Consider the following 22,426-nt stretch of genomic DNA (forward strand, 5'->3'; position numbering starts at 1 on the left):
TATTTGCTTCCGAGTTTTGTATTTAGTAAGTCCATTTAGAAATTCATCTACAGCTGTTGTCTTGCTTGTAATTAACAGTTGGTAGACACCTAAAGCATATTTAATGAGTAAAAATATGTAACTCTAAAACACTCAGCCCGTGGTGACTTCCAATCCAATATCCTTTCTTGTTCCTTCTCCTCACATAATAACCCAGCACTATGAAAGTCTTTCCGGATAATGGACGGAAGCAGACTGCCCAGCCACCTGAAATGGAGAAAGGAGGCCACAAGCCAAGGGCAACTGTTAAAAGCTGAAGAGATAAGGAAACACGATCCCTTTCGAAACTCCTAGAAGGCATGCTGCCATGCTGACATATTGATTTAGTCTACTGAGACCTGCTTCTCAATATTTTCCAATAAGACAATTAGGTTTGTGTCATAGGAATTTGTTACAGCATGAGAAAACCAATCTATTGTGTTTCCTCAAATTCTATAGCCAGATTTGTTTCTGTTTCTCCTGTTTTAGAGCCAATATTATTGCCATTAACTCTCTCTACCTTTCATAGTTTAAACATTATTTCCCATCTTTCTGGGGTGCTTCTCAGCAGGCTGAAAGAGAAACAGACCAATGCAAAAGCACAGTAGCACCTGTAAAGTTAAAGGATAAAATCATTGGGAAATAGTGGGACTTCTTGTAGGGAGTGGAGGAAAGTCTAAAAGAACGTGTAAGGAGCAGAGGAAATCCTAAAGGAATATGTGCTATGCCAAGGATCCCAATGCATTAGACCCATAAGAACTGCCAATCTTCCTCTGGTCCATGTACGGATGTTCACAGCGCAGGCAGAAACTATCAACTATAGCTTCCTCTTCTGGGATTGACTGCAGCCTGAGACTGCTCCCCTACAAAGACTGACTACAATTAGATTCACTTCCTTATTCAGCCACGTACTATAAATGCTCCTCCTTATGCAGCTGTCTACAGTAAACCCACCTGGTCAATTCAGAGGAATAAAAGAAAGGCACTAAGTGTGCAGGTTGCTGCTGTTGCCGCCCGTGGGGTATTTCCACCAGAGTGAGCACAGTACAGCTGATCCCAGCTTTTCTGTGTGCCTGTCCTTTCTTCATTCCCTTCTTGCCCCAGTCAGGTCAATCCCCAAAGCCATGCAGCACATGGGAACTTATAGTAGCTGCCAATCATGTAGGAGATTGTGGCCTCAACAAAAAGCCCCAGCCAAGTAGTACTTTCACTACACTTTAAGCCTTTTAAAAATTTACTTCCAGTTCTACAGGTTTTCGGTACTGTAACAGTGGATGATAGATTTTAGTTAACACATGCTTAGTAAGCTGAAATATTAATGCATTAGTAGCACAGGTGAGATATATTTAGTGGCTGTCATAGTGGTATTAACGACTAGCACTTTGATACACATAAATTTTAGAATAACTGAACAAGCATTGGCAAAGAATGAACTCTGTACTAATGGATGGAGTCGAAGGCACCACTATGAATACTGAATAACAGAAATCACACACAATTCCTAACTACTTTTACCATGATGCTTAAAAATCAATGACATGCAAAAAGCACACCTGGTCCTTAGTTTGGTTTCTTAAATTTATTTCTAGAAGTGAAGATTCTACAAGACGAACCTAGAACCTTCTGGTGCCAAAACAAGAAATGTTCAAAAGTGATGAGGCATTCAGAAACATACAGGAGCTGGCATGAAGGTACTCCTATTAGTTAGCAAAAACAATCTGAATAACAAACAATACTGCTGAACTACAGAGAAAGTAGTACCTAAGTGCCTATCAGATAAGAGTGACATGAATCACCCTAAGCAGACAGGAAAGGGGGATAGCTCTTCTTTACATCAAAATTCCAGTTTAAAAAAGCATCAATAGATCCTAACACTGGAAGAGAATGTTTGCACACTCTCAAAGTATCTACACAAAATAAACATAAATTTGCATTTGCAAAGCTTGGTGGGTATTACTTCAATCATCTAGACAAAGTACAACCAATAGAAGTATCAAATCAGAAACCATGTACTTCCTGATAGGCATGAAAAAGGGCATATTACCATTTCTATGGCATTCTTGCCAAAAAGCATAACCATAATCTCATTATGAGAAGTCACTCATATTGGAGATAATTCTGAAAACAAAGGATCCATACCCTTCAAAGATACCAAAATTATGAAAGAACAAAACAAAAAACAAAAACAAAAAGGCAAACAAAAAACCTAGCATTACACAGGTCAGATAAATTAGGGAGACAGGACAAGCAAATAGGAGGAGGGGCCTTGGAATGGAGTCTGGACAGACATCAGATGTTGGCAGCATCATTGGCAAAATTCAAAAAAAAGGTGTGAATCTGATTTGGAACTAAATTCAACCTACGTTCTTGGTTCATATCTATAGCCAACTATAACACTACAGCAATGTAGTATATTATTAACCTTAGGAGAATTGGTATGTCAAAGGTATATGGTAACATTTTATAAACTCCCATTTAAATCTATATTAACCCAAAATTAGTTAAGAGAACAAAACCAAAACTGAAGCTGTACCTTATATAAAACTTTCTGGGCAGAAAAATAGTTCTTGTTCCCTTCATACTTACCAGAAAATTTTAGTAAACACTAATAAGAGTGTCAAACAATGAATAAGAAACCTTTGAGGCAAGGAATGTATATTCAAACAAATGTCACATTTTTCAAGCACTGAAAACAGAAAAGGGGCTATAAAAAGGCGCACGCGCGCGCACACGCACACACACACACACACACACACACACACACACACACACTATAAAAATGTAATTAAAAATTAAGAATCCCTCTGTAAACAACTTCAGAGCTTGGAGATATCTCCAAACAACTTGATGTAATTTCTCATGAGGGATAAACACTACAGGTTATGAGATAGGAACTCTAGGGTGGGGTCAAAATTTGGGGTTCTGCTTTGTGGCCTAATGTTCTTAGGCTACTTTCCACTGCATCATATATTAAAAGATGGAAGCCCCCACGAACCACCTTTCAATCTCTGCCTCCATGCAACCCAAAGCAAGGGACTCAGTTCACAGGTTCTGAGAATACAGACTACCTGACTCCTCAACAAAGAAAGTAATGAAAGACTAGGGTCACGCCACCTAATGCCCCTAGAAACCAAGAGTTTGGAGGCAGTAGGTCCTGGAATTTGCTTTAGAACAATCAAAGAGAATAGCCTGGGCTGTTTTAAAATATAAACTGCTCATTCAGAATAGAACAGCAACTTTAGCAACTCTTAAAAGTCATCCAATTAGTGAAAAACATTTAGCTTTTCAACTTCAGTGTCCTCTTGAACAAGTTTTTAATACCTGTCTAATCCAGTTTCAAGAAGTCAGGTCAGTCTTATTAACCATGCATCTATGTTAGGGACCACAGCTACCTAATGAACACATGGTTATGAACACTGCTTTTTGTTAACAAATTTTTTGTTTTGTTTTGTTTTTTCAACATAGGATTTCTGTATGTAGCTTTGGCTATCCTGGAACTATCTTTGTAGACCAGGTCGGCCTTGAAGTAATGAAGATCTGTCTGCCTCTGCTTCCAGAGTACTAGGATTAAAGGCATGCATCACTGCTGCCCAGCTGACAAATTACTTTTAAGTTTGCTTCTCTCTGGTACAGAGCCTTTGGCCTGGAAGTTTAAATAGTACAACAACCCTGCATTTATAAAAGAGAAATACATATTCCGAAAAATACTGTGTATAATATCACAGATGCAAGAAGTATATAAGAGCATTTGAAATAGAAATATTTATAGAGTATTTACTACTGTATCAATCTCAGTGCCTTTAATATAGGATTTGCAAATATCTGTAGGCTCAGATATTTGGGGTATCAGGTTTTCCCTGCCTTCCGCGCTCATTCCCCCAGCTTCACCCCTAACTCTTCTCCACCTCACACTTATACTCAGCTATGCTGTTGTTCCTCATCATGACTCAAGATACCCACACACGACTATGCATGCTTTTCCTATGCTAACATGTTCACCTTCATGGTTTCCTTGGCCAATGGATCAACTTTGTACATAGTCTTCAAAATGTCATTCTAATGTCACTTCTCTTTAAAACAAATGCATTCTCTTTCCCTCTCTTTCTCCCTCCCCAACAGAGTCACACCTCGTTTCTGTTATTTGTAGCCCTCATGCACACTAATACCTATCACTTTTAAATCCACACTGTGATCATCTGTTTATATGGTACCAGAATCCAATCTCATTAAGGATAAAGACAACTTTATCCATCAATGTCGGCAGAATTTAACAGTATTTCTCAAACACAGTAGAAACTCAAAAAAAAAAAAAACTACTGAATTAAACTTCAGATTGCAATGTACCTATGGTATTAAAACATTCATTGTTATTAAATAAAATATAATTATATTCAAAGGGTCAAAACAACTATATTAGTAAATTTAAGCTTATTCAAGAGTGAGTTATATTACTGGGACAAGAAAGAACTTTTGCTGGTAATTCAATATGGGAAAACATCTGGTGAGAGAGCAAATTTCTTCCTCTCACTATAAGAGATACATATCTGTAGCAACTACACTTCTATTCTCTCCAGTTCTGTGATTCAGTATCAAGGAACAGCTAGAGGGATGAAGATGAATTTGAAATTCCCATTTACCTATTTTAAGACCGTCTCAACTTTCTGTAAGCCGTCCCTCACCTGCCCATCTACACTGGCATCACATTTTTAGTTCCTGGCAGCTTGCTATTATGACACGGGATGCCTTAGAAACTCCCTTTCTAAAGACGCTATGTCACAATATGCATGGAAAATACTGAACAGCAATAAACAGGAGCTGCAGTTTAGGGGTTTCTGTTTATTTTGTGATTGAATGGCAATAACTTATGGGGCTTTTCATGGAATTCATTTCAATAAAGATTTACTGAGACCTTAGAGCCTAAAACCTAAAAAAGCAATGAGAAAAAGTAAAATATCAACCATAATCAAGACAAGAAGTAGGAAGTAGAGGGTAAAGTGAGTGGAAGATGAATGTCAGAGGCAGATTCCACATTACAAGGAGAGGGAAGCCAACAGGGAGGCAACAAGTCTAACCAGCAACTGCAGGTGATTTGGCAGAATGTACCGAAGCAGAAATATTACTTCTCAAATTGAAGAGATGATTTTTCCATCTGTACGATCAATCGGATATGGAATTCAGCCAATTGTAGCTCTCTAAACATTTTCCAAACTGTCTTTTCCTCTACACTTCCACTCACCACCACCACCTTAGTGCCAGTCACTACCACCCTCCTTCAACAATGGCTTCCACTACTCTTCATGTATTCCAATTCACTCTTTCACAGAGAACATTTTCTGAATGTAAATCAAATTATGCTCCTTCCCATTAAAGTCCTCCTGTAGCTCTTTTTCAGTTCACAGAACAAAATCCAATCCTCTCCCTGGGTAATAGCTCTGCACTGACAGGCTCTTCTCTGTCTCTCCGCCATATCAATTCTTGGGCTATCCAAGCCTTCTCACTTCCTTAAATATACTATCCCTCCCGCCCATTTCCCAGAGAGCATTCGTCCAAGGTACCTGTCCTAGTCTAGTTTACTCCTGGGCTAACTTAACTAAATTACATCACTTCCTCAAAAAGCCTTACCTAACACACAAGGTCAAGCCTGCCATGTAATAAGAAGAGCCACACTAGTTGGCTTGCTACATCAGGCTTGAGGATAGAAGGGGTTATGAAGACTTCCATACAAAGGGAAGACTGGAAATCAGGATTTAGCCTGATGCTTGAAAGTAAGCCACATGGGGAACACCTATGTACATGTACACACACACACACACACACACACACACACACACACACACACACACAAAAAAAAAAAAATTCCTGCTGGGAACAACTCTGTGACAGGAATTAGCATACCAGGCCCCTGAAACTTGGCTTTCTGATTCCATGTATGATGAAAAAGAACCAGAGCTCCTAGAAATGTAGCTTAATTCTGGGATTCAAGGAAACAAAGAACAATAAAGACTAAACCACCTTATAGGAGAAATCAAGGAACATAGCACTCAAAAAGTAACAGAAGAGTGGAACACAAAAGCCAAATACATGGAGTACTCACTGGCCAGGAAGAGACAAGACTCAAGCTCATATTAACTCACTAAAGAGGTGTAAAGTCTGTAAGTTTGAAAGACATCAAAAGATAGTTTTCAGTTGATAATACAAGTTAGGGAAGAAAGTGAATTAGGTACAATACTCTGTGCTCACCAAAATAGGATGGATAATGGAGTATTTTCTCTGAATTTGTCAAATGTTTATGGACTGGATATTGTTAATGTAATTCTTGACTGTATATATTATATATACTTATTGTACATAGTTTTTGTTATATTAGTTATAAACTTCTTTTATGATTTTAGACAAAAAGGGGGAAATATAGTGATATATTGTGTACCCTAATAAAATTTGCCTTAAGTTCAGAGAACAGAACAAGCCACTAGATTAAACATAATGCTAGGCAGTGGTGGCAAACACCTTTAATCCCATGCACTTGAAATCTCATGCCTTTGCTTGGGAAACACACAGGCTTCCTTTAACCCCAGGAAGTGATGGCTGGGCGGAGAAAGGTATAAAAGGAATGAGGAGACAGGAATTAGAGGCCTTTTCAGGCTGAGGAGTCTTAGAGATAAGATGTGGCAGTAGCTTGTTCCTTTGTCTCTCTGATCTTTCAGCATTTACCCATTATCAGGCAATGGGTTTTTATTAAAAAGACCAATTAGCAATTCGTGTTACAAAAGAATACATGTTATTGGTCAAGTGGAGAAATCTGAGTGAGATGCAAAGACTAGATGGCAATAACAAATCCATTTCATGACCTGAATGACTATTCTATGGACATGGGAAAACAATCTTGTTTCTAAGAAATATACACTAAAGCATCAGAGGGACAGGGGACATCAGGGAAGGAAATTACTCTCAAGTGGCTCAAGGGGGAAGGTATTTGTTTTGCTTCTGGTTTTTTTTTTGTTTTGTTTTGTTTTGTTTTTTTGTTTTTTTTTGACAGGGACTTTTGCTATATGTAGCAAACTCATAAACTCATAAACTTCCTGCCTCTAGATGGAGAGATTATAAGCATGCAGCATCTGGCCATGCTCTTTAATAAACCACACCATGTTATACATCATTTTGTAGAGACCATTACCACCGTGTTATTGGTGTTATGTTAACATTGTAACATCATGAGTATAGAAGAATGGGGAAAATAATATTCCACATTAGCTTCAATAGAGAAACAAAGGAGGCTATAAATTCACCTAAAAAAATTCAAAAACAGGGATGGCAAGATATCTCAGGAGGTGGTAAGGAGTTTACCACCTAGGCTGAGGACCTGAATCTATGCCACAGGACTCACATGGTAGAAGGAGAGAACTGACTCCTGCAAGTTGTCCTCTGGCTTCCATATGCACAATTCCTGTTCTCATGCACACACAATAAATAAACAAATAAATAAATACAGTAAAAAAATCAAAAACTCCTAAGAACAAAGGTTTAACCAGAAATAGCCTCATAAAACAGAAACCAAAGTTTGACATTCAAACTTTATAGGCTTCATGGTTTAAAAAAAAAAAAAAAATCTGCAGTGAGGACAATAAGTATCAAAGATGAGAATTTAACAAAAAATAAAATTTGTAATTCAGATCACTACCATGTCTCTAGCTTCCTAACTTATCTACATTACTAATGTAATTTCAAAGACTCAGTAGGCTCTCCTCTGGTATAAAAAGAAATGAAACACAGTCTGACCCTTATAAAATCCTTTTGTCTTCAGGGTAAGTGGGAAAATCAATATAAAGTAGTATGATAACACACAGGGATAAAGTGCTGAACAGAGGAGGAAGAACTACTTTAGTTCAAAATAAAATGAAAGGAGCCACACTTCAGCACTAACATTGTAAAGCAGATGAGGAGTCTTCACAATCTGGCAGAAAAACAGGCTATGGTTTAAAAGGGTTGGGCTGCACCTCATCATTAAACCACAAGCCTTTACAGGGATAAGAAGAAGAAAAAGGTATGAATGCAACCTTGAAAGGTGAACAAACTTTGATAGGCAAAGGAACCACGGAAAGGAAGGCTTGCTAAGTTCCAGCACAACTTGTAGGAGGAGACAGAATGTAAACATTTGGAGAAATACAAATACTCTCAAATGATCCTTGTACAAGGATACTGGCAAGGTGTAGTGATCCAAGGAGCTCCTGAACACAGATACAAGTATAACAACCTCCCAAGAAAGGAAATGTAATAATAATAATAACAAAAATAATAATAAAGACCTCACCAAAGTTCAATGAGTAGTTAAAAAGACTGGTAAATGGAGTTAAAAACTAGTAGAATGGAAACAAGCTACCACTGTCTTTGAGGCAATATATGTAAATATACATTAGAAATAATCAAAGTATCTCTGGTCTTCTCCTTAAAATAAGATAGCAAAGGGTAAGTTAAAAAAGACTAAGATCGTATATAATTAATTAAAGATTAATTTTAAAATTCCTAAGTTTCCTCTAAACCTCAAAGACAAATACATATCAGATTAGATATTTTTACTTCCTTTTCTAATTCTAGAAGACAAAAAATCCAAAATTTATTACAAGCAACCTAAGGCATTCATAAAGCCACATAAACTACTAGGAATCTCATAAGACCTAATGCACACTTAAGTCTCAGTGATGTCTATCTGCAATCACCAGAGGAAAAAACCTAATGCAGCCACTTGCTCCTAGGAAAACAGAGAAAGAGTCATTTGAAATAAAAATATGTCAGCATCATCAAATGGAGGCATAACTATTTGTCAATGTCAAGTAATTTGCTTGTAAATTGAAATAACTGGTTTAAATAAGGAGTTACACTGGCCTACTATTTGAAAACAAGGCGAGGCTGACAAAACACAAACAAAACCCAACATGCTCAACAATCGACTGCTTAGAACACCTCCTTGGCCATTCCTGTTTTAATCACTCGAGGCAGGCTAGCAGCTCAAGTCCTCAATACCAGAACTCTGGAAGTGTGAAGAGGATCTCACAGTACATGCTGGCCTATGGTACATAGCAAGACAATACCTCCAATTTTTTAAACTTTCTTTTTATTTATTCTTTTTGTCTGTCACATCATGCATCTCAATCCTGTTCATTTCCTATCCCTTTGTATCTGCCCTCTGCCCTTGCAGCTCCCACCCCAAGTAAAATTTAAGAGAAAAAAAATGAAAAAAAATTGCATAATGGAAGCTGTAGTGTGACACAATGAATCACACAGTAACCCCTTTTGTCCATATACTTGCAAGTGTTTATTGTAAAGAGTCACTGATCTGATTTGAGGCCTCTGGTTTCCGCTACACTATTGATATGGGCCCTCACCAGAACTCCTCTTGGTTATCCTGCTGCTGCCCTGTATTGTGGAAATCCTACAGCTTTGAGTCTGCAGGACTGATCCCTTCACATGCTCCAGAAGATCACACATGGGGTGGATATTGGGGTGGACTAACCCATAACCTTGGTTCTGGGCCTGAGTAGTTGCCAACTCTCCCTTGTTCCCACCACCAGGGTGAGCTCTCCTGCACTGCACTGGAGTTAACCCCTTATAGTGATGAGCAAGAAGCCGGCCAGTTCTGCTTTCATGTCCTCAGGGTTGGATCCCCCACACCTACACTTTCAGGAACAGTGCATCATGCTCTACTGTGTTGCCCAGGCATGGTGTAGGGACCACTCTCCTGAGTGCTGCGGCAGATGAGGGGCAGGGCTAACTCTTCCACTCTTCTGACCTCAAGGCCAGCTCTCCTACCTGGCTCAGGCTTTGATGGGGGGAAGGATCTCTCTCTCCTGCCCATGCTACCACATGACAGGTGAGTAAGGGGGACATCTCTTTCATGCTCACAATATCTATCAGTGCTGGCTCTCCCACATCTCTGCCAACAGGGCTGGCTCTATTGTGCTGTCCCATGAGGTGCAGGGCCTGCTCTCTCAAGTGTTGCAGCTGGTAGTGGACAGGGCCAGCTCTCCCACTGGCCTCATGTGTTGATGGTCAAGGTGGGGGGTAGGGATTTCCCCACTCCCCACCCAGGCCATCACATGACTAATGAGTAATGGGGACAGTTCTCCCATGCTCGATTTGAAAAAAAAAAAAAAAAAAGCATTCCAAAAACAAAAGCTATCTACACTATCATATGGCTGAAACTTATCACTTCTCAAATATCATAGTGTTAGGACATTATTCATCATGATGCTGTAGTCTTCTCTTTAATAACCATAGCATCACAGAAAAGAAGATTCCAAGTATGAATCATTGTGTTTACAATTTCCAAATACTGCAGATGTGAGTGAAATTATGGCAAAAATTACCAGAAAAAAATACTGTATTTAGTCTTCAAAGCAGTTAAATATCAATTAAAAGTTTAAAGGCTGGCAAGATAACTCAGCATAAAGACACTCACAGATATATAAAAACATACATATGCACGCAAACTATATCAAGATGTAATTTTTTAAAAGCATAGAGAATACATATACTTAGGTATCCTGGGCATATAAAAGGCTGATAATTAAGAACACTAGACCAAGAATACAGAACTTAGTAACAAATTCCTGACTGAACACTTCAATTTACTCACTTCCTCTAGAATTCACCCCAGTCTAAAATAGGAAGTTGTAACCAATCCATACCTACTTCAAAGAACTACTGTAAAATTATGAACTGTGGTGGACAAAACAGACACTTGAGAGAAGAGGTCACATTGCAATCACAGTCAAGAGTACAGTAATAAATTAATGCATACACTCTAGAGCTCTGCCTAGAAAAAGTGCTGCCTACATGCATGCTGGATCCTCCTAGGTCACTTAGCCCGAAAAATCCCTCACAGGCCCACTTATCTAGACAATTCCTCATTGAGATTCTACTTCTAGGTGAACCTATATTATGTCAACTTGAAAAATCATTGCTAATCATCACATATTTGTAACAGTTCACAAAAAGGGACAAGGAAGAGAGAGAGAGAGAGAGAGAGAGAGAGAGAGAGAGAGAGAGAGAGAAAGAAAGAAAGAAAGAAAGAAAGAAAGAAAGAAAGAAAGAAAGAAAGAAAGAAAGAAAGAAAGAAAGAAAGAAAAAGAAAAATCTTAAACACATAAATGGAAGACTACACTACACAGACACAAATGGGAAGGCTAATGTAAATACTTAGATTCTCTCCAAATTTATTTATAAATTCAGTGCAATCCTATGCAAACTCTGAGTCCTTCATAGAAACTTATTCTAAACTAGCATTCTCAATCTTGTCACGAACCCTCTGGAAAACTTTTATCTTTTTTTTTTACATTATATATTATTACAGAAAAAAATACAGTTAATGAAGTAGTAATAAAGTAATTTTATGGTTGGGGGTCACCACAATATAAGGAACTATATTAAAGAGTTGCAGCATTAGGAAGGTTGAGAACCACTGTTATAAACCTTAATAGAACTCCAAACGGCTAAGAAATATTTATATATATAGTCACTGAGTTTTGACCAAGATGTCCCTTTAGTAGCAGAATGGGGGAAAATGGATTCCCAATCCTTACCCCTGCAAGAAAATTAATATTGAACCTCTATTTCAGACCATACCATAAAAAATTAATCTTGACTTTTATCCTACATATTACACAAAGTAAATCTCCAGGTGGACTATAGATCTAAATGTAAAAGTTTAAATATAAGTAAAGGTTTTAGAAGAAAATACTGAAACAACTTTTTTAAACTTTGTATTCGTGTTCTTTGTGGATTTTACATGCTGCATCTCCACCCCATCATCTCCCCATCCCCTAGCTTCTGCCCTTTGCCATTGCAACCTTCCCAAGAAAATAAAATTTGAAAGTAAAACCCCAAAAATCTAAAAACCAAAACAAATTTAATTAAAAAAAATATATCTCAGCAAGGCAGGTGCAGTGTGGCCCAGCGAGTCACACAGTGCACCCTTTAATCCACACATCTTTACCTCTAAGTGTTCACTGCAATGAGTCACTGGTCTGGCTAAACCATCTTTTTGACTTTAGGGTAAGCAAAGATTTCACAGTGGACAAAAGCAGTAACAACAAAAGAAAAAAGTAAATTGAATAACATTAAAACTAGTTAACTTATCACCAAAAAATATTTAGAAGGCAACCCAGAGTAGAAAATATGCACAAACATATACTAGGTACCTAAGATTTACATTTAACATGTGTCTTAGGGTTTCTACTGCTTGGTAAAATACCATGACCAAAAGCCACTTGGGGAGGAAGTAATTTGTTTCTTCTCACTACTCTCAGGTTGTACTCCATCACTGAGGTCAGGGCAGGGACTGGAGGCAGGCACCTGGAGGCAGCAACCAAAGCAGAAGCCATGGAGCAATGCTAATTACTGGCTTTCTCCTCCTGGCTTGGTCAGCCTGCTTTCTCATACAACTAAGGACCAGCAGCCAGAGATATCACTGCCCTCCCTCACCCTACCCCCACATCAATCATTAATCAAGAAAGGTCCTGCAGACTTGGCTGCAGGCCAATATTATGGATGCATTTTCTCAACCGAAAGTCCCTCTTTCCAAATGATTCAAGTTGACATAAAACTAACCAACAAAAACATGTGAAGGATTCATACAAATAATTTTTAATGTAAATAGACCAATAAAAGGCATTTCACAAGAGTCTATCCTAACAGGTAGTAAGTATAATCTCAAAGCAGTATCACGATATCATCACCAGAATAGTAAACAAAAGAGGCAAACATGACTGTGTAGAAAAGAAAACAGAAATCTCAGAAAGGTTATTTGCTGCCAATGGGAGCTGTAAACACAATTCCTTTGGAAAACTGGCAGCCCTTATAAAAATAAGCATACCTATAATTAAAGGAATCCCTCTTCTATTTTGCCAACTGAAATGAATTTTCACAAAATATTCTCAACAATGCAATTCTCTAAATAGCCCTAAACTTGAAACAACCTAAAAAGCCACTCAAGGGGATGCAACAAGCCATACTACATTCACACAAAGGAATAGGATTCAACAAGAAGAATGGACAAGGTTTGTGATAGCTCAGTGGTAGAATGTTTACTTGATCATGGAGGAGGAGGGGCAACACACAAGAACAGACAATAAAACAAAAATCCTACAACTCATTAAAAGAAGCCAGATACAAAATAGTAAGTATGTGCCCAGCTCCGTTTATATACAGTTTCAGAACAAGGATGACTGATCTACAGTGACAGAAGAAACATTTCAGCATCCTTTCCTCTCTTTCTCGTGGTAAGAAGTCTTTTCTCTGGAATAAGAGAATCAATGAAAGAAACAGAAGAGAGTTTCCTGAAGTGATGGCAATAGTCCCCAAAACAAGCTGGACAACTCCACCAAAATTCCTTGGGCTGTTTGTAAATTCACGCGCTTTACTGAATGTAGTTATACACAAGTACTACTAAGCATGTAAACCAACAGCCAAAATTCTAGCTGGTAACTGTTTATGAAGTGCTGGTCTGAAAGTTCTCCGTTTATCCTTGACAACGGAAGAACTTCCACCACGTGTCGTTAGCACTCTTTTCCTTCAAAAACAAAAGTTTTACTCTAAAAGCAGCATCAGCTAAAGGAAACAGGAGCTGACTGGGGATGCAGCCCAGTGTTGGAGTGCTTACACAGTATGCACAAGACCCTGCGCTAAATTCACAACAGGAAGGGTGGGTGGTTTCATCTAAACTGCATCAGCAGTGACAACCAGTGTACAATCTAGAGAAGTTTCCCTTATATTAATCTGGACTGGAATTAACATTGTTGTAAAGCTCAAGAAAAGAGAGAGCGTGTTAAAGTTCATTTGGAGCTAAGTTACAAATATTAACAGAAATTATTTAGCAAAGTAAAAGAAAAATGGAAAAATAGAAAAAGGAAGACAATTTAAGTAAAAACAGTAAGATGTCAGAGTGAAGTACATCAAAAATGCAAATGCAAGTACAGACTCCTTGTTAAAAGAAAAAAACAAAATTATTTTTAAATAAATTATTTGCTAAGGATCAAGCAGGTTTACTGCAAAAGGGAGGAAATATACAAAATAAAACTGAAAAAGTATACTGATATCTGGACAAAAAGAGGAAAGACAAAATGCATCAGCCAAACCAGAGCAGTTCAAGGAAGACCAAACAGTTAAGTGATGTATCATGAAAACAAAGAAAGCTGAAAATAGCCAAAGCAAAAAATATGAACTTCCATCAAAAACTGTAAGTCCACTATCAAAGAAGATCTTAACATGCTTTTGTCAATACATCCATCCTTTCTTAGACAGTCTTCCCCTTGGATCAGAAAAGAAAAATATCAAAATTGAGCATGGTGGTGTACACCTTTAATACCAGCACTTGGGAGGCAGAAGCAAGCAGATCCCTGTGAATCTAAAGTCAGCTTGGTCTACACAGAAAGTTCTGGGACAGACATGCCTATGTGATAAAACCCGACTCAAAAGGAAACAAGAGAGAAAAATCAGGGGCCACCATCTTGTTCTAAAGTAGTATGAAGACTTGTTGCTTCCCATCTGCTATTCATCAAGATACCCAACTCATGGAATTTAACACCAACATCATCCATGTACATTCTAAACTCTGCAGAGAGGAGCCTTCTGTTAGTTAGGACATTCCTTTTAATTGTTTATTATCATAAGTGACCTACTGCTGCCATCTACTGGACAAAATATTGATAAGCACCTCGATTATACATTTAAAAGGCCTATTAGTAAAGAACATAGTGATGTCTTAAACTGTGACTTTGACGTAATCAGATGAAGACACTCTGTAAATTACATACACAAACAAAGGCTTCCTTTTGTCTGTGAAACTTGAAAGCCTCTTGTAAAATATCTGGTTTGTCCATGTCACAGGCTTATATGAATATATAAAGTTATGCTATCTGAAGAGCCAGTTAGAATGCTGTATATCTACAAACCAATTTGATTGTATGAAGATTCCTATTTTAACCTAAATAATTACACCGAGCCATTTTAATTACACCAGCTACATTTTATTCATGTGTCATTATCCACATTACTTGTACGTTTTGTAAAAGAGCCATGCATTAGTGCCCAGCAGCTCTTCTAGTTCCCTGTTTCCAGAAACAGGGATTGATTACACTTCATATCCCCTGAGGACTTATGTGGGACCACAGACAAGCTCTGATTATCAGGTTGTGAGTGAAAGCACCCAGTGCCATTTGCAGGCCAAATTAAATACTGCAAGAGTATGACTGTCAATACTGTCTTCTTCTATCACAGGAATTAGGGGCTTCAAGGACAAAGTCAAGCTCAAGGCCAAAGCAACTTAGGCCACTAAAGGCAACTGGCCTTGAGAGCTACCCAGACCTACAATAGACTTTGTAAAAACAAGAGCCAAACCCTTCTACTGTATTAAGCCACAGTGAGATAGTGGTGGAATGGGAGTACATCAACACAGCCTAACAGAGCTATTAGCCTAACAGCTAATTCTTGGTTATAGACCAACTTTTCCATCAATTCCCCACCCTTTCCTGTGGAACACTGGTGTAAAGCACCAACCCTGACTTCCCTTCACCAAGTGGCACTTCTCAATATAGCAACTAAAAATGTCTATAGGCCATGCCCTTGACCTCTTTGAAAGCCACATTCTTAGGTTAGCCTGACCAATACAATATGCACAAATGCCTGGATGTATAAAAAATTACCTGTGTGTGTGTGTGTGTGTGTGTGTGTGTGTGTGTGTGTGTGTGTGTGCGCGCGCGCGTATTAAAGTCAAATGTCACGTACTCTTGGTATTTTAGCTACACATTTTATAAGCCATTAACAAACAGGTATGAATTGGTACTTCTCAAATAAGAAAGATGATTTCTAGGTTTAAAATATTTATCAGTGTCATATGTCTCTGTATAACAGAGTCAAAAGAAAACTCCAAAAGGGTGCACAAATCCATACATACTATGCTGTTCATTTCGGAAGACTCATAGCTGCCAACAGGATGGACACTTCCAATGGGTTCCAGGCCCTCTTCATCCCACATGTACGTTCCATCAGAGCTATCGGATGGAGAGAGTTCAAATGAAGACCCAGCTCTGTAATCCGTATCTGGTGAAATCAAGTTATTTCCAGAGGTATGCTTTGTACATTCACTCCTGTCTTCAGATGATTTTAAAAGAAAGAAAAAAACATGAATTTACAAAACAGTCATTTCTCATTTCTAAAATATAAGCTCTAATAATCCAATGTATTATAACAACATTTGGTTCAAAAACCTAACAGTAGTTTGCTCCTAAATTCTAAATAAACTTAACAAAAAGGAGGCAAAATAGGAGTTTTAAAAATAAGCTGCTGAAACATTGTGTGGTAAACATAAAACTCATTCTGCAACAATTCTTACATCCTCATACTCCTTTAATATTTCCCAAGATACCAAATTTTAACCACTGTTCAGGAAATCCTCTCCCTCTCTGTAAACTACTTAGCCTCACAGATGCATCCTTAAAAGGGAAAAAAATGTGTTCTAGACATCTTCCGTTTTAGAAGAGCTGCAAACAACAGGAGTTTAGTGCATCACTATGTGACCTAGTCCCTTGACTAGGCATGCCTCTGTGCACTCCCTTCAGTGTTCATCTTAGGATAATCGAACAGATAACCTTCATCCTGCAGTAAGTACCAATACAGCCAAGTCTAAGAAGAAATGTTGAATAGGCATTCTCTCTCTCTCCTCAGTAAATAATGCTTCACTGAAATGTAAGGGCTGCTAACCAAAAGTGTTCCCTAGGATACAAAGCATTCAATTGAACACAACCTGTTAGCTGATTGGTGTTTGCTATAGCTTTACTCTTAGCAGGTTGCAATGATGGCTACAGTGAATGGTATTGTTTAATGGCAAGCCACTCCAAGGCAGAGCAGGGAAAATCATCTGGAAGCACAGCTTACACTACATGGGAATCAGCCTGAAGAAGACAGCCCCAAAACAGCAAAGTTCAGAGTGCTTGGACTAATCTCTCCTAGACAAGATGAAAACAGGATCAAAACAAGCCACAAGGCTGATATCCTGCTCCACTTTTATCTAGACTGAGTCTTCTCAGTCAAATAGCATCTTAGAATCGATCAGTGGACAATTCTAGATGTTAGCTCTGCTATAATCACTAGGAGAAAGCACATAAATTAAGGATACTCATACTTACCAGAGACACTTATATCTATCCACTCATCAGCTTTACTGAAGATCTGTTCACTTTCCTTAGGAGAATCAAATATATCCTTTGATGGTCCATTGTCATGCTTTTCTTCTTTGAGAGTAATTTCCTCTGGGGTTATTCTAGTTCGGTTGGAGTCCTCTAAGTCTATAAAATCATCGCTGAAATCTTCACTTAAATCATTCTTATCAGAAGATGACAACGATGACAAGGAAATGTCATCCACATCATCACTCAGGTACCTAATTTTAGAATCATGCTTCATGGTCTGATCATTGTCTGTTCGATAACTTTCATTTTCAACTAGTTCTTGGTCCTTACCAGTAGAGCCATCCTTTGATGAAACTATAGCTTCTTCCTCTACACACATGTCAGCAGGAGAATTTTTATTACTATCAACTGTCATAGTCCCAGAAAATGGAGGTCGGCTAGATTTCAGTAGAGAGGGATGAACCATTCTATAGCCCAAAGTGGAAGATACACCTGGGCCATTGGATAAAGCCAATTTCTTTCCACTAGCAGCATAAGGCCTATTAAAACCAAACCCCAAGTGTTCATTCCCATTGAGTACTTCTGACTGCCGAGAATTTCTCGTTAGCATACCTGACCGGAGAGGCACTCGAACGGGTAGCTGTTGGTTCTGATAAGGCTTTGTAAGGTCTACAGCTCTGTTGAAGGAATGTGATCTGGTTATAGATGAAGGCGGAAGGAAGGAATTCTGAAGGGAATGTGAAAAACTTTGTGACCTTACCATTTTTTCACAAGTAATAGATTTAGTATTGTCTGGGGACTGTGCTAAACTTTCTCCAGAACTGCTTCTGGTGGCACAGGAGTTCACTCTTGGCTTCTGCATGTTACCAGGTGATCGGTTCCTATAAAACGTATTCAAATGTGACTTAGCATTGACCGAAGAATATGAAGTCCTTCCTAGTAATGTGCCTTTGGTGAATTTACCCAAATTAGATGGTCCAGAAAAGGATTTTTGATTTAACTCCTCTGTAGATGACAAAAACATGGTGGATGGTCTTGCTAACTTGGATGTGAACAAGGAAGCACTTTTCAAACCTCCCTTTATCCCATTCCCATCAGGCATTCCTGGAGCAGGAGCATGGTGCTCAGGATCAATTAGTTTATCATGTGTACTTTGAATACTGTTAAGTTCTGCTGTATTTTGTGAACCAAGCTGGTATTTATTTGCTTGTCTCCAATTAAGCGAATGGGACAGGGAGCAATCAGAGCCATTATTTTTGATGTAACTCTTGACATTACTACTCTTGGAAGTCCCTAACAAAGCCACAGGGGTCCCATTTGGTATCGGCTGCAGTGTGCTTCTCGTAGGTTTTGTCCCATACTTTGGCAGCTTGGAACCCAAAAACGTCTTGATTTGTGTTTTTTCTTCCATGAGCTATAAGGTGCATTTGTTCTTAAAAGTTGACAGAATCTGTGGGGAGAAAAAAAGGAAGATTAAACATTGTTATATCAGTATAATTACATGGATATATAAGTATGTATTTATTAGTTATAGGCAGAAAATTATTCATGATTCTATACAAAATAAGCAAAATGTAAAAATAAATCAAATATTGATTTTTTTAATTTTAAGCTTTTTTAAAAAAGATTTTTATTTATTATGTATACAGTGTTCTTTCTGCATGCCAGAAGAGGGCATATAGACCTTATTATAGATGATTGTGAGCCACCATGTGGTTGCTGGGACTTCTGAAAGAGCAGGCAATGCTCTTAACCTCTGAGACATCTCTCCAGCTCTGAAATTTGTAATAAACATAGTACATGAAGACTGAAAAAAATAAAGTGTTTTATGGACCTATGCTTGATGGTGGCTACTTTGAGCCATTAATGTACTAAAAGGACTATGAATTCAAATTAGATTCTGCAGTGGTGTCAAGATTGAGCAGCTATGTTTGCTGTACATAGTAAAAGAAACAGTACCAATACCCATGCCAGACAACTGCTTTTCCCCATTTTTGATAGTGGCCTTTATCACAAAACATACTTCCATACTCACAAACACTTTTAGAATAGCTGTAAGAAAATTGGTAACAACAGTGAAGCACATGTAATGGTCATTTTCCAATTGCTAAATAATACATAAGAAAGATTCCTTCATGTAGTGTCAAGGGAAAGACTACAGCATCCCCTGCCTGAAGAAGTAGACTGAGGAGACAATGCTAGCCTTTAAATTCTCCATCCTTGCTTTCCTGCCTAAAATACACATAATACATGTTATTTTCCAGCAGCTTCTAAAGAGGTACTCAAAAGTCAGACACATTGTCACTACAAAGTGCTTTAGTACCTGCCAACTGGGAGGGGGAAAATGTTAGAATCTGAATATACTTTTACCTACACAGTAATACTATGGAGTTTTAAATATAAAAATGATTGCAGAACAAATGACCTGTGGTCTTAGAATAAAATTATTTTGATGTCTCATGTAAATTTCCTAAACCTGTGTATCTTGTGTGAGTCCTGCTATTTTCACTGGTAGTAGACCGTCTGTCTCCTCCTCCTCCTTGCATATAGCTCTGAAATAAACAAGCATTGTGACTCTGCCTCATTACAATACCCATGCTGTCTTTGATGAGCTTCCTTCACCTGGTGTGTCTTTAAAAATGCAATTACTAACAATCACTTGAAAAAGTTCATGTTCACTACATCTCTAATGATATAATCTGTGAGATACTTCAATAAATATTGCTTCTGAGTTTCAGTGGGGTACTAAGAATGGCTAGCACAGAGCTTGGAAATGTCTAAGATTCCCTGAGTTCATTTCTATAATATTTTTTAAGTTATGGCATAATTATCAATTTGGCATGACACATCTGAAAGAATTTTCAAAACTATATAAGCTCTTTTTGAAAAGGAATCTGCAGCTGAATAAGAACTGGGAAGTAGGAACAAATATTGTTGAGCATGTACATACATAGCACCATGTTTATCACTTTATCATTAATTACTTAATCTCCATAATTATAGGGTGATAATTTTTACCCATCTCCCATAGCTACCTCAAGTCTAAATACTAAAATAATATCATAAACCACCAAAGATGGATTGGATTAACTTCTGATTTCAGGGTCAGGACAGACTGCCTTCAATGACAAAGGAATGGAATATACTGGGAGGCACACCATCAGTGAGGGACAGGCATGAAAGAAGGAAGGAAGTAGGAGGCTAATGTCACAGGAGAAGCATGAAGCCTGCAGGGCTGGGGTGATAAGTTCTGCAGGAGAACAGTCAACCCTGCCCCTTTGCAAACTCTATTCATATCCATTACATTATCCTCTAAGAAGCCACCCACTCACCTTCTTTATTTAGTACTGCTAGTAGCTTTTCAGAAGGCTACAAATTGCTTCAATTTTAGGGATGTAATAAGCAAAAATTTGCTACTTAGTCTAGGGGCAATTAACTGAACAATGCTAATGACTAAGCAGGCATAGGCAGTCATGTCTAAAACTTGCTTTCACATTCAGACTCTACACCATAATTTTAAATGACTTGTTGGTTTGTTTTTTAATTCGTATTATTCAGTTACTTCCCTTCACATCCTCTTTGCTCAGTTTTTCCTGTCTGTCATATGCAACATAAGCTGATTCAAATGCTTGATTACAGCATTTAAGTAGAAAGGAATCTTTTAAGTCCAAAGATTTAAAACTGTACATTTCATTCCAGGTTCTTCACAGTTTTAAAAAGAATACTCAAAGTTCAATATAAAGCCCCATTATTATTTTATCAGCTTGACCTTTTCTGTTCTACTACAACTTAATTTTTAGTGAAATGGAACCAAACTTGCCAAAGTTAGGCTTGGGGAATTTGGGATTTAGGAACATCATTTTAGTCAGTGTAAAGTCAAAGTATATTACTTGCTGAATTTTGAATTGAGAGGGCAGCGAGAATACTAGCATAGAAAATGGAATCAGAAGCTCTCCTGCCCAAACAATAAACATATTTCCTCCCAGGTGTTACCAGAGTTCAAGTGTGCAAACTATGGAGCTTGCAAATTGCATTTATAAGTTAAAGCCTAGGAAAATAATCTGATGGAGTAACAATGAAGCCTATTAATAATAACCTTTGTAGCTACCTGAATAAGGAGGTATGCAGACATGACAAATAAATGCAGACTTTGCATACACTAGTGCTTGTCAAATCTCAACAAGTAACAGTTTATAATAATGTGGTCTAACCAGGCTTGCTAGAACCAAGTTCCCCAAATTTAATTAAATGAGCAGTAAGGGCAGGGCCACAAAAAGTCAAGTGTAGAAGAGAATAGTAATACGAGTGACTTCGGATGGATAGATGGTTACTGGGATGTGAATTCACTAGTGGCACACACACTCTGCAGATTCAATTTAGTATATGTTACCCCACTAAGTTTGTTCTATATAGTATAGATAATAAATACCTAAATAAGAAACATTCTGTAAGCCGGGCGGTGGTGGCGCACGCCTTTAATCCCATCACTTGGGAGGCAGAGGCAGGTGGATCTCTAAGGCCAGCCTGGTCTACAGACCAAGTTCCAGGATAATATACCTTCCAGTCCAAGGAAAAGACAGTGTTGCTTGCCTGCCTTCGTTTCTCCCTGAGCAAGTGTGTCCATCACTGTTGCTGCTATTAGTTGACATCAAACTTCAGCTTCTTCAGCCTTCCAAACTACCTAATAAGGAGACTCCAAGAGCTTCTAAGCCTTCTGCACTGGACTGACACTGCTAAACAATCCAGCTTTGTGGACTGAGCAGTTATATGTTTCTAAGCCTTTCCAGCAATCCCTATCATGGAATCCAACCTAATAAATATTTTTGTAATGAACATAGATTCAATTCACTCATTCCCTAGAGAACCCTACCAAATCCAGATAGACATGCATAGAAATTTTATTTTCACAGAAAAATAAATTTTAGTAGTTCTGACAGGCTCCAACACAGTCAAAGAACACATAAAGTGAAATCAATCCTGACATCCTGTTATGAATGAAAAGAAACGTACAGAATCACCTATGAAATACCCTTGCCTATGGAACAATCTGAAGATACTCAGGTCTCTAGACCTGTCACACCTGCCAGTTTACAAGAAAGGGTAGGAACAGAAAAACTCTAAGCAACACAGGACATAACCAGTTAAATCTAGACTGTAAAAATCTTCTACAGGAAAAAGACAAGTTTTTCCTACACAGATGAAGAGGGATTGTTACAAACTCAGAAGAA

General features: G+C 38.1%; 1 protein-coding gene across 8 annotated transcripts in view; it reads right to left on the reverse strand.

Annotated features, from left to right (window-relative positions):
- Ccser2 (coiled-coil serine rich protein 2) overlaps positions 1 to 22,426 on the reverse strand; it is a 130,366-nt gene that overhangs the window by 76,261 nt on the left and 31,679 nt on the right. For 6 of the 8 annotated variants that reach the window (XM_006976684.4, XM_015995610.3, XM_076544419.1 and 3 more), the window contains 2 exons: positions 17,196 to 18,648; positions 15,965 to 16,161 (listed from right to left, as the gene is read on the reverse strand). In XM_006976684.4, the coding sequence (XP_006976746.1) occupies positions 15,965 to 16,161; positions 17,196 to 18,609 (1,611 nt within the window). In that variant the 5' untranslated portion in view covers positions 18,610 to 18,648. Of the gene's footprint in view, positions 1 to 4,655; positions 4,755 to 15,964; positions 16,162 to 17,195; positions 18,649 to 22,426 lie in introns of those variants that run through there. The other 2 variants (XM_076544422.1, XM_042284340.2) reach the window with 2 other exon arrangements.

Source organism: Peromyscus maniculatus, chromosome 9 (assembly GCF_049852395.1).
Source record: "Peromyscus maniculatus bairdii isolate BWxNUB_F1_BW_parent chromosome 9, HU_Pman_BW_mat_3.1, whole genome shotgun sequence".
In the NCBI taxonomy this organism is placed as follows: Eukaryota; Metazoa; Chordata; class Mammalia; order Rodentia; family Cricetidae; genus Peromyscus; species Peromyscus maniculatus.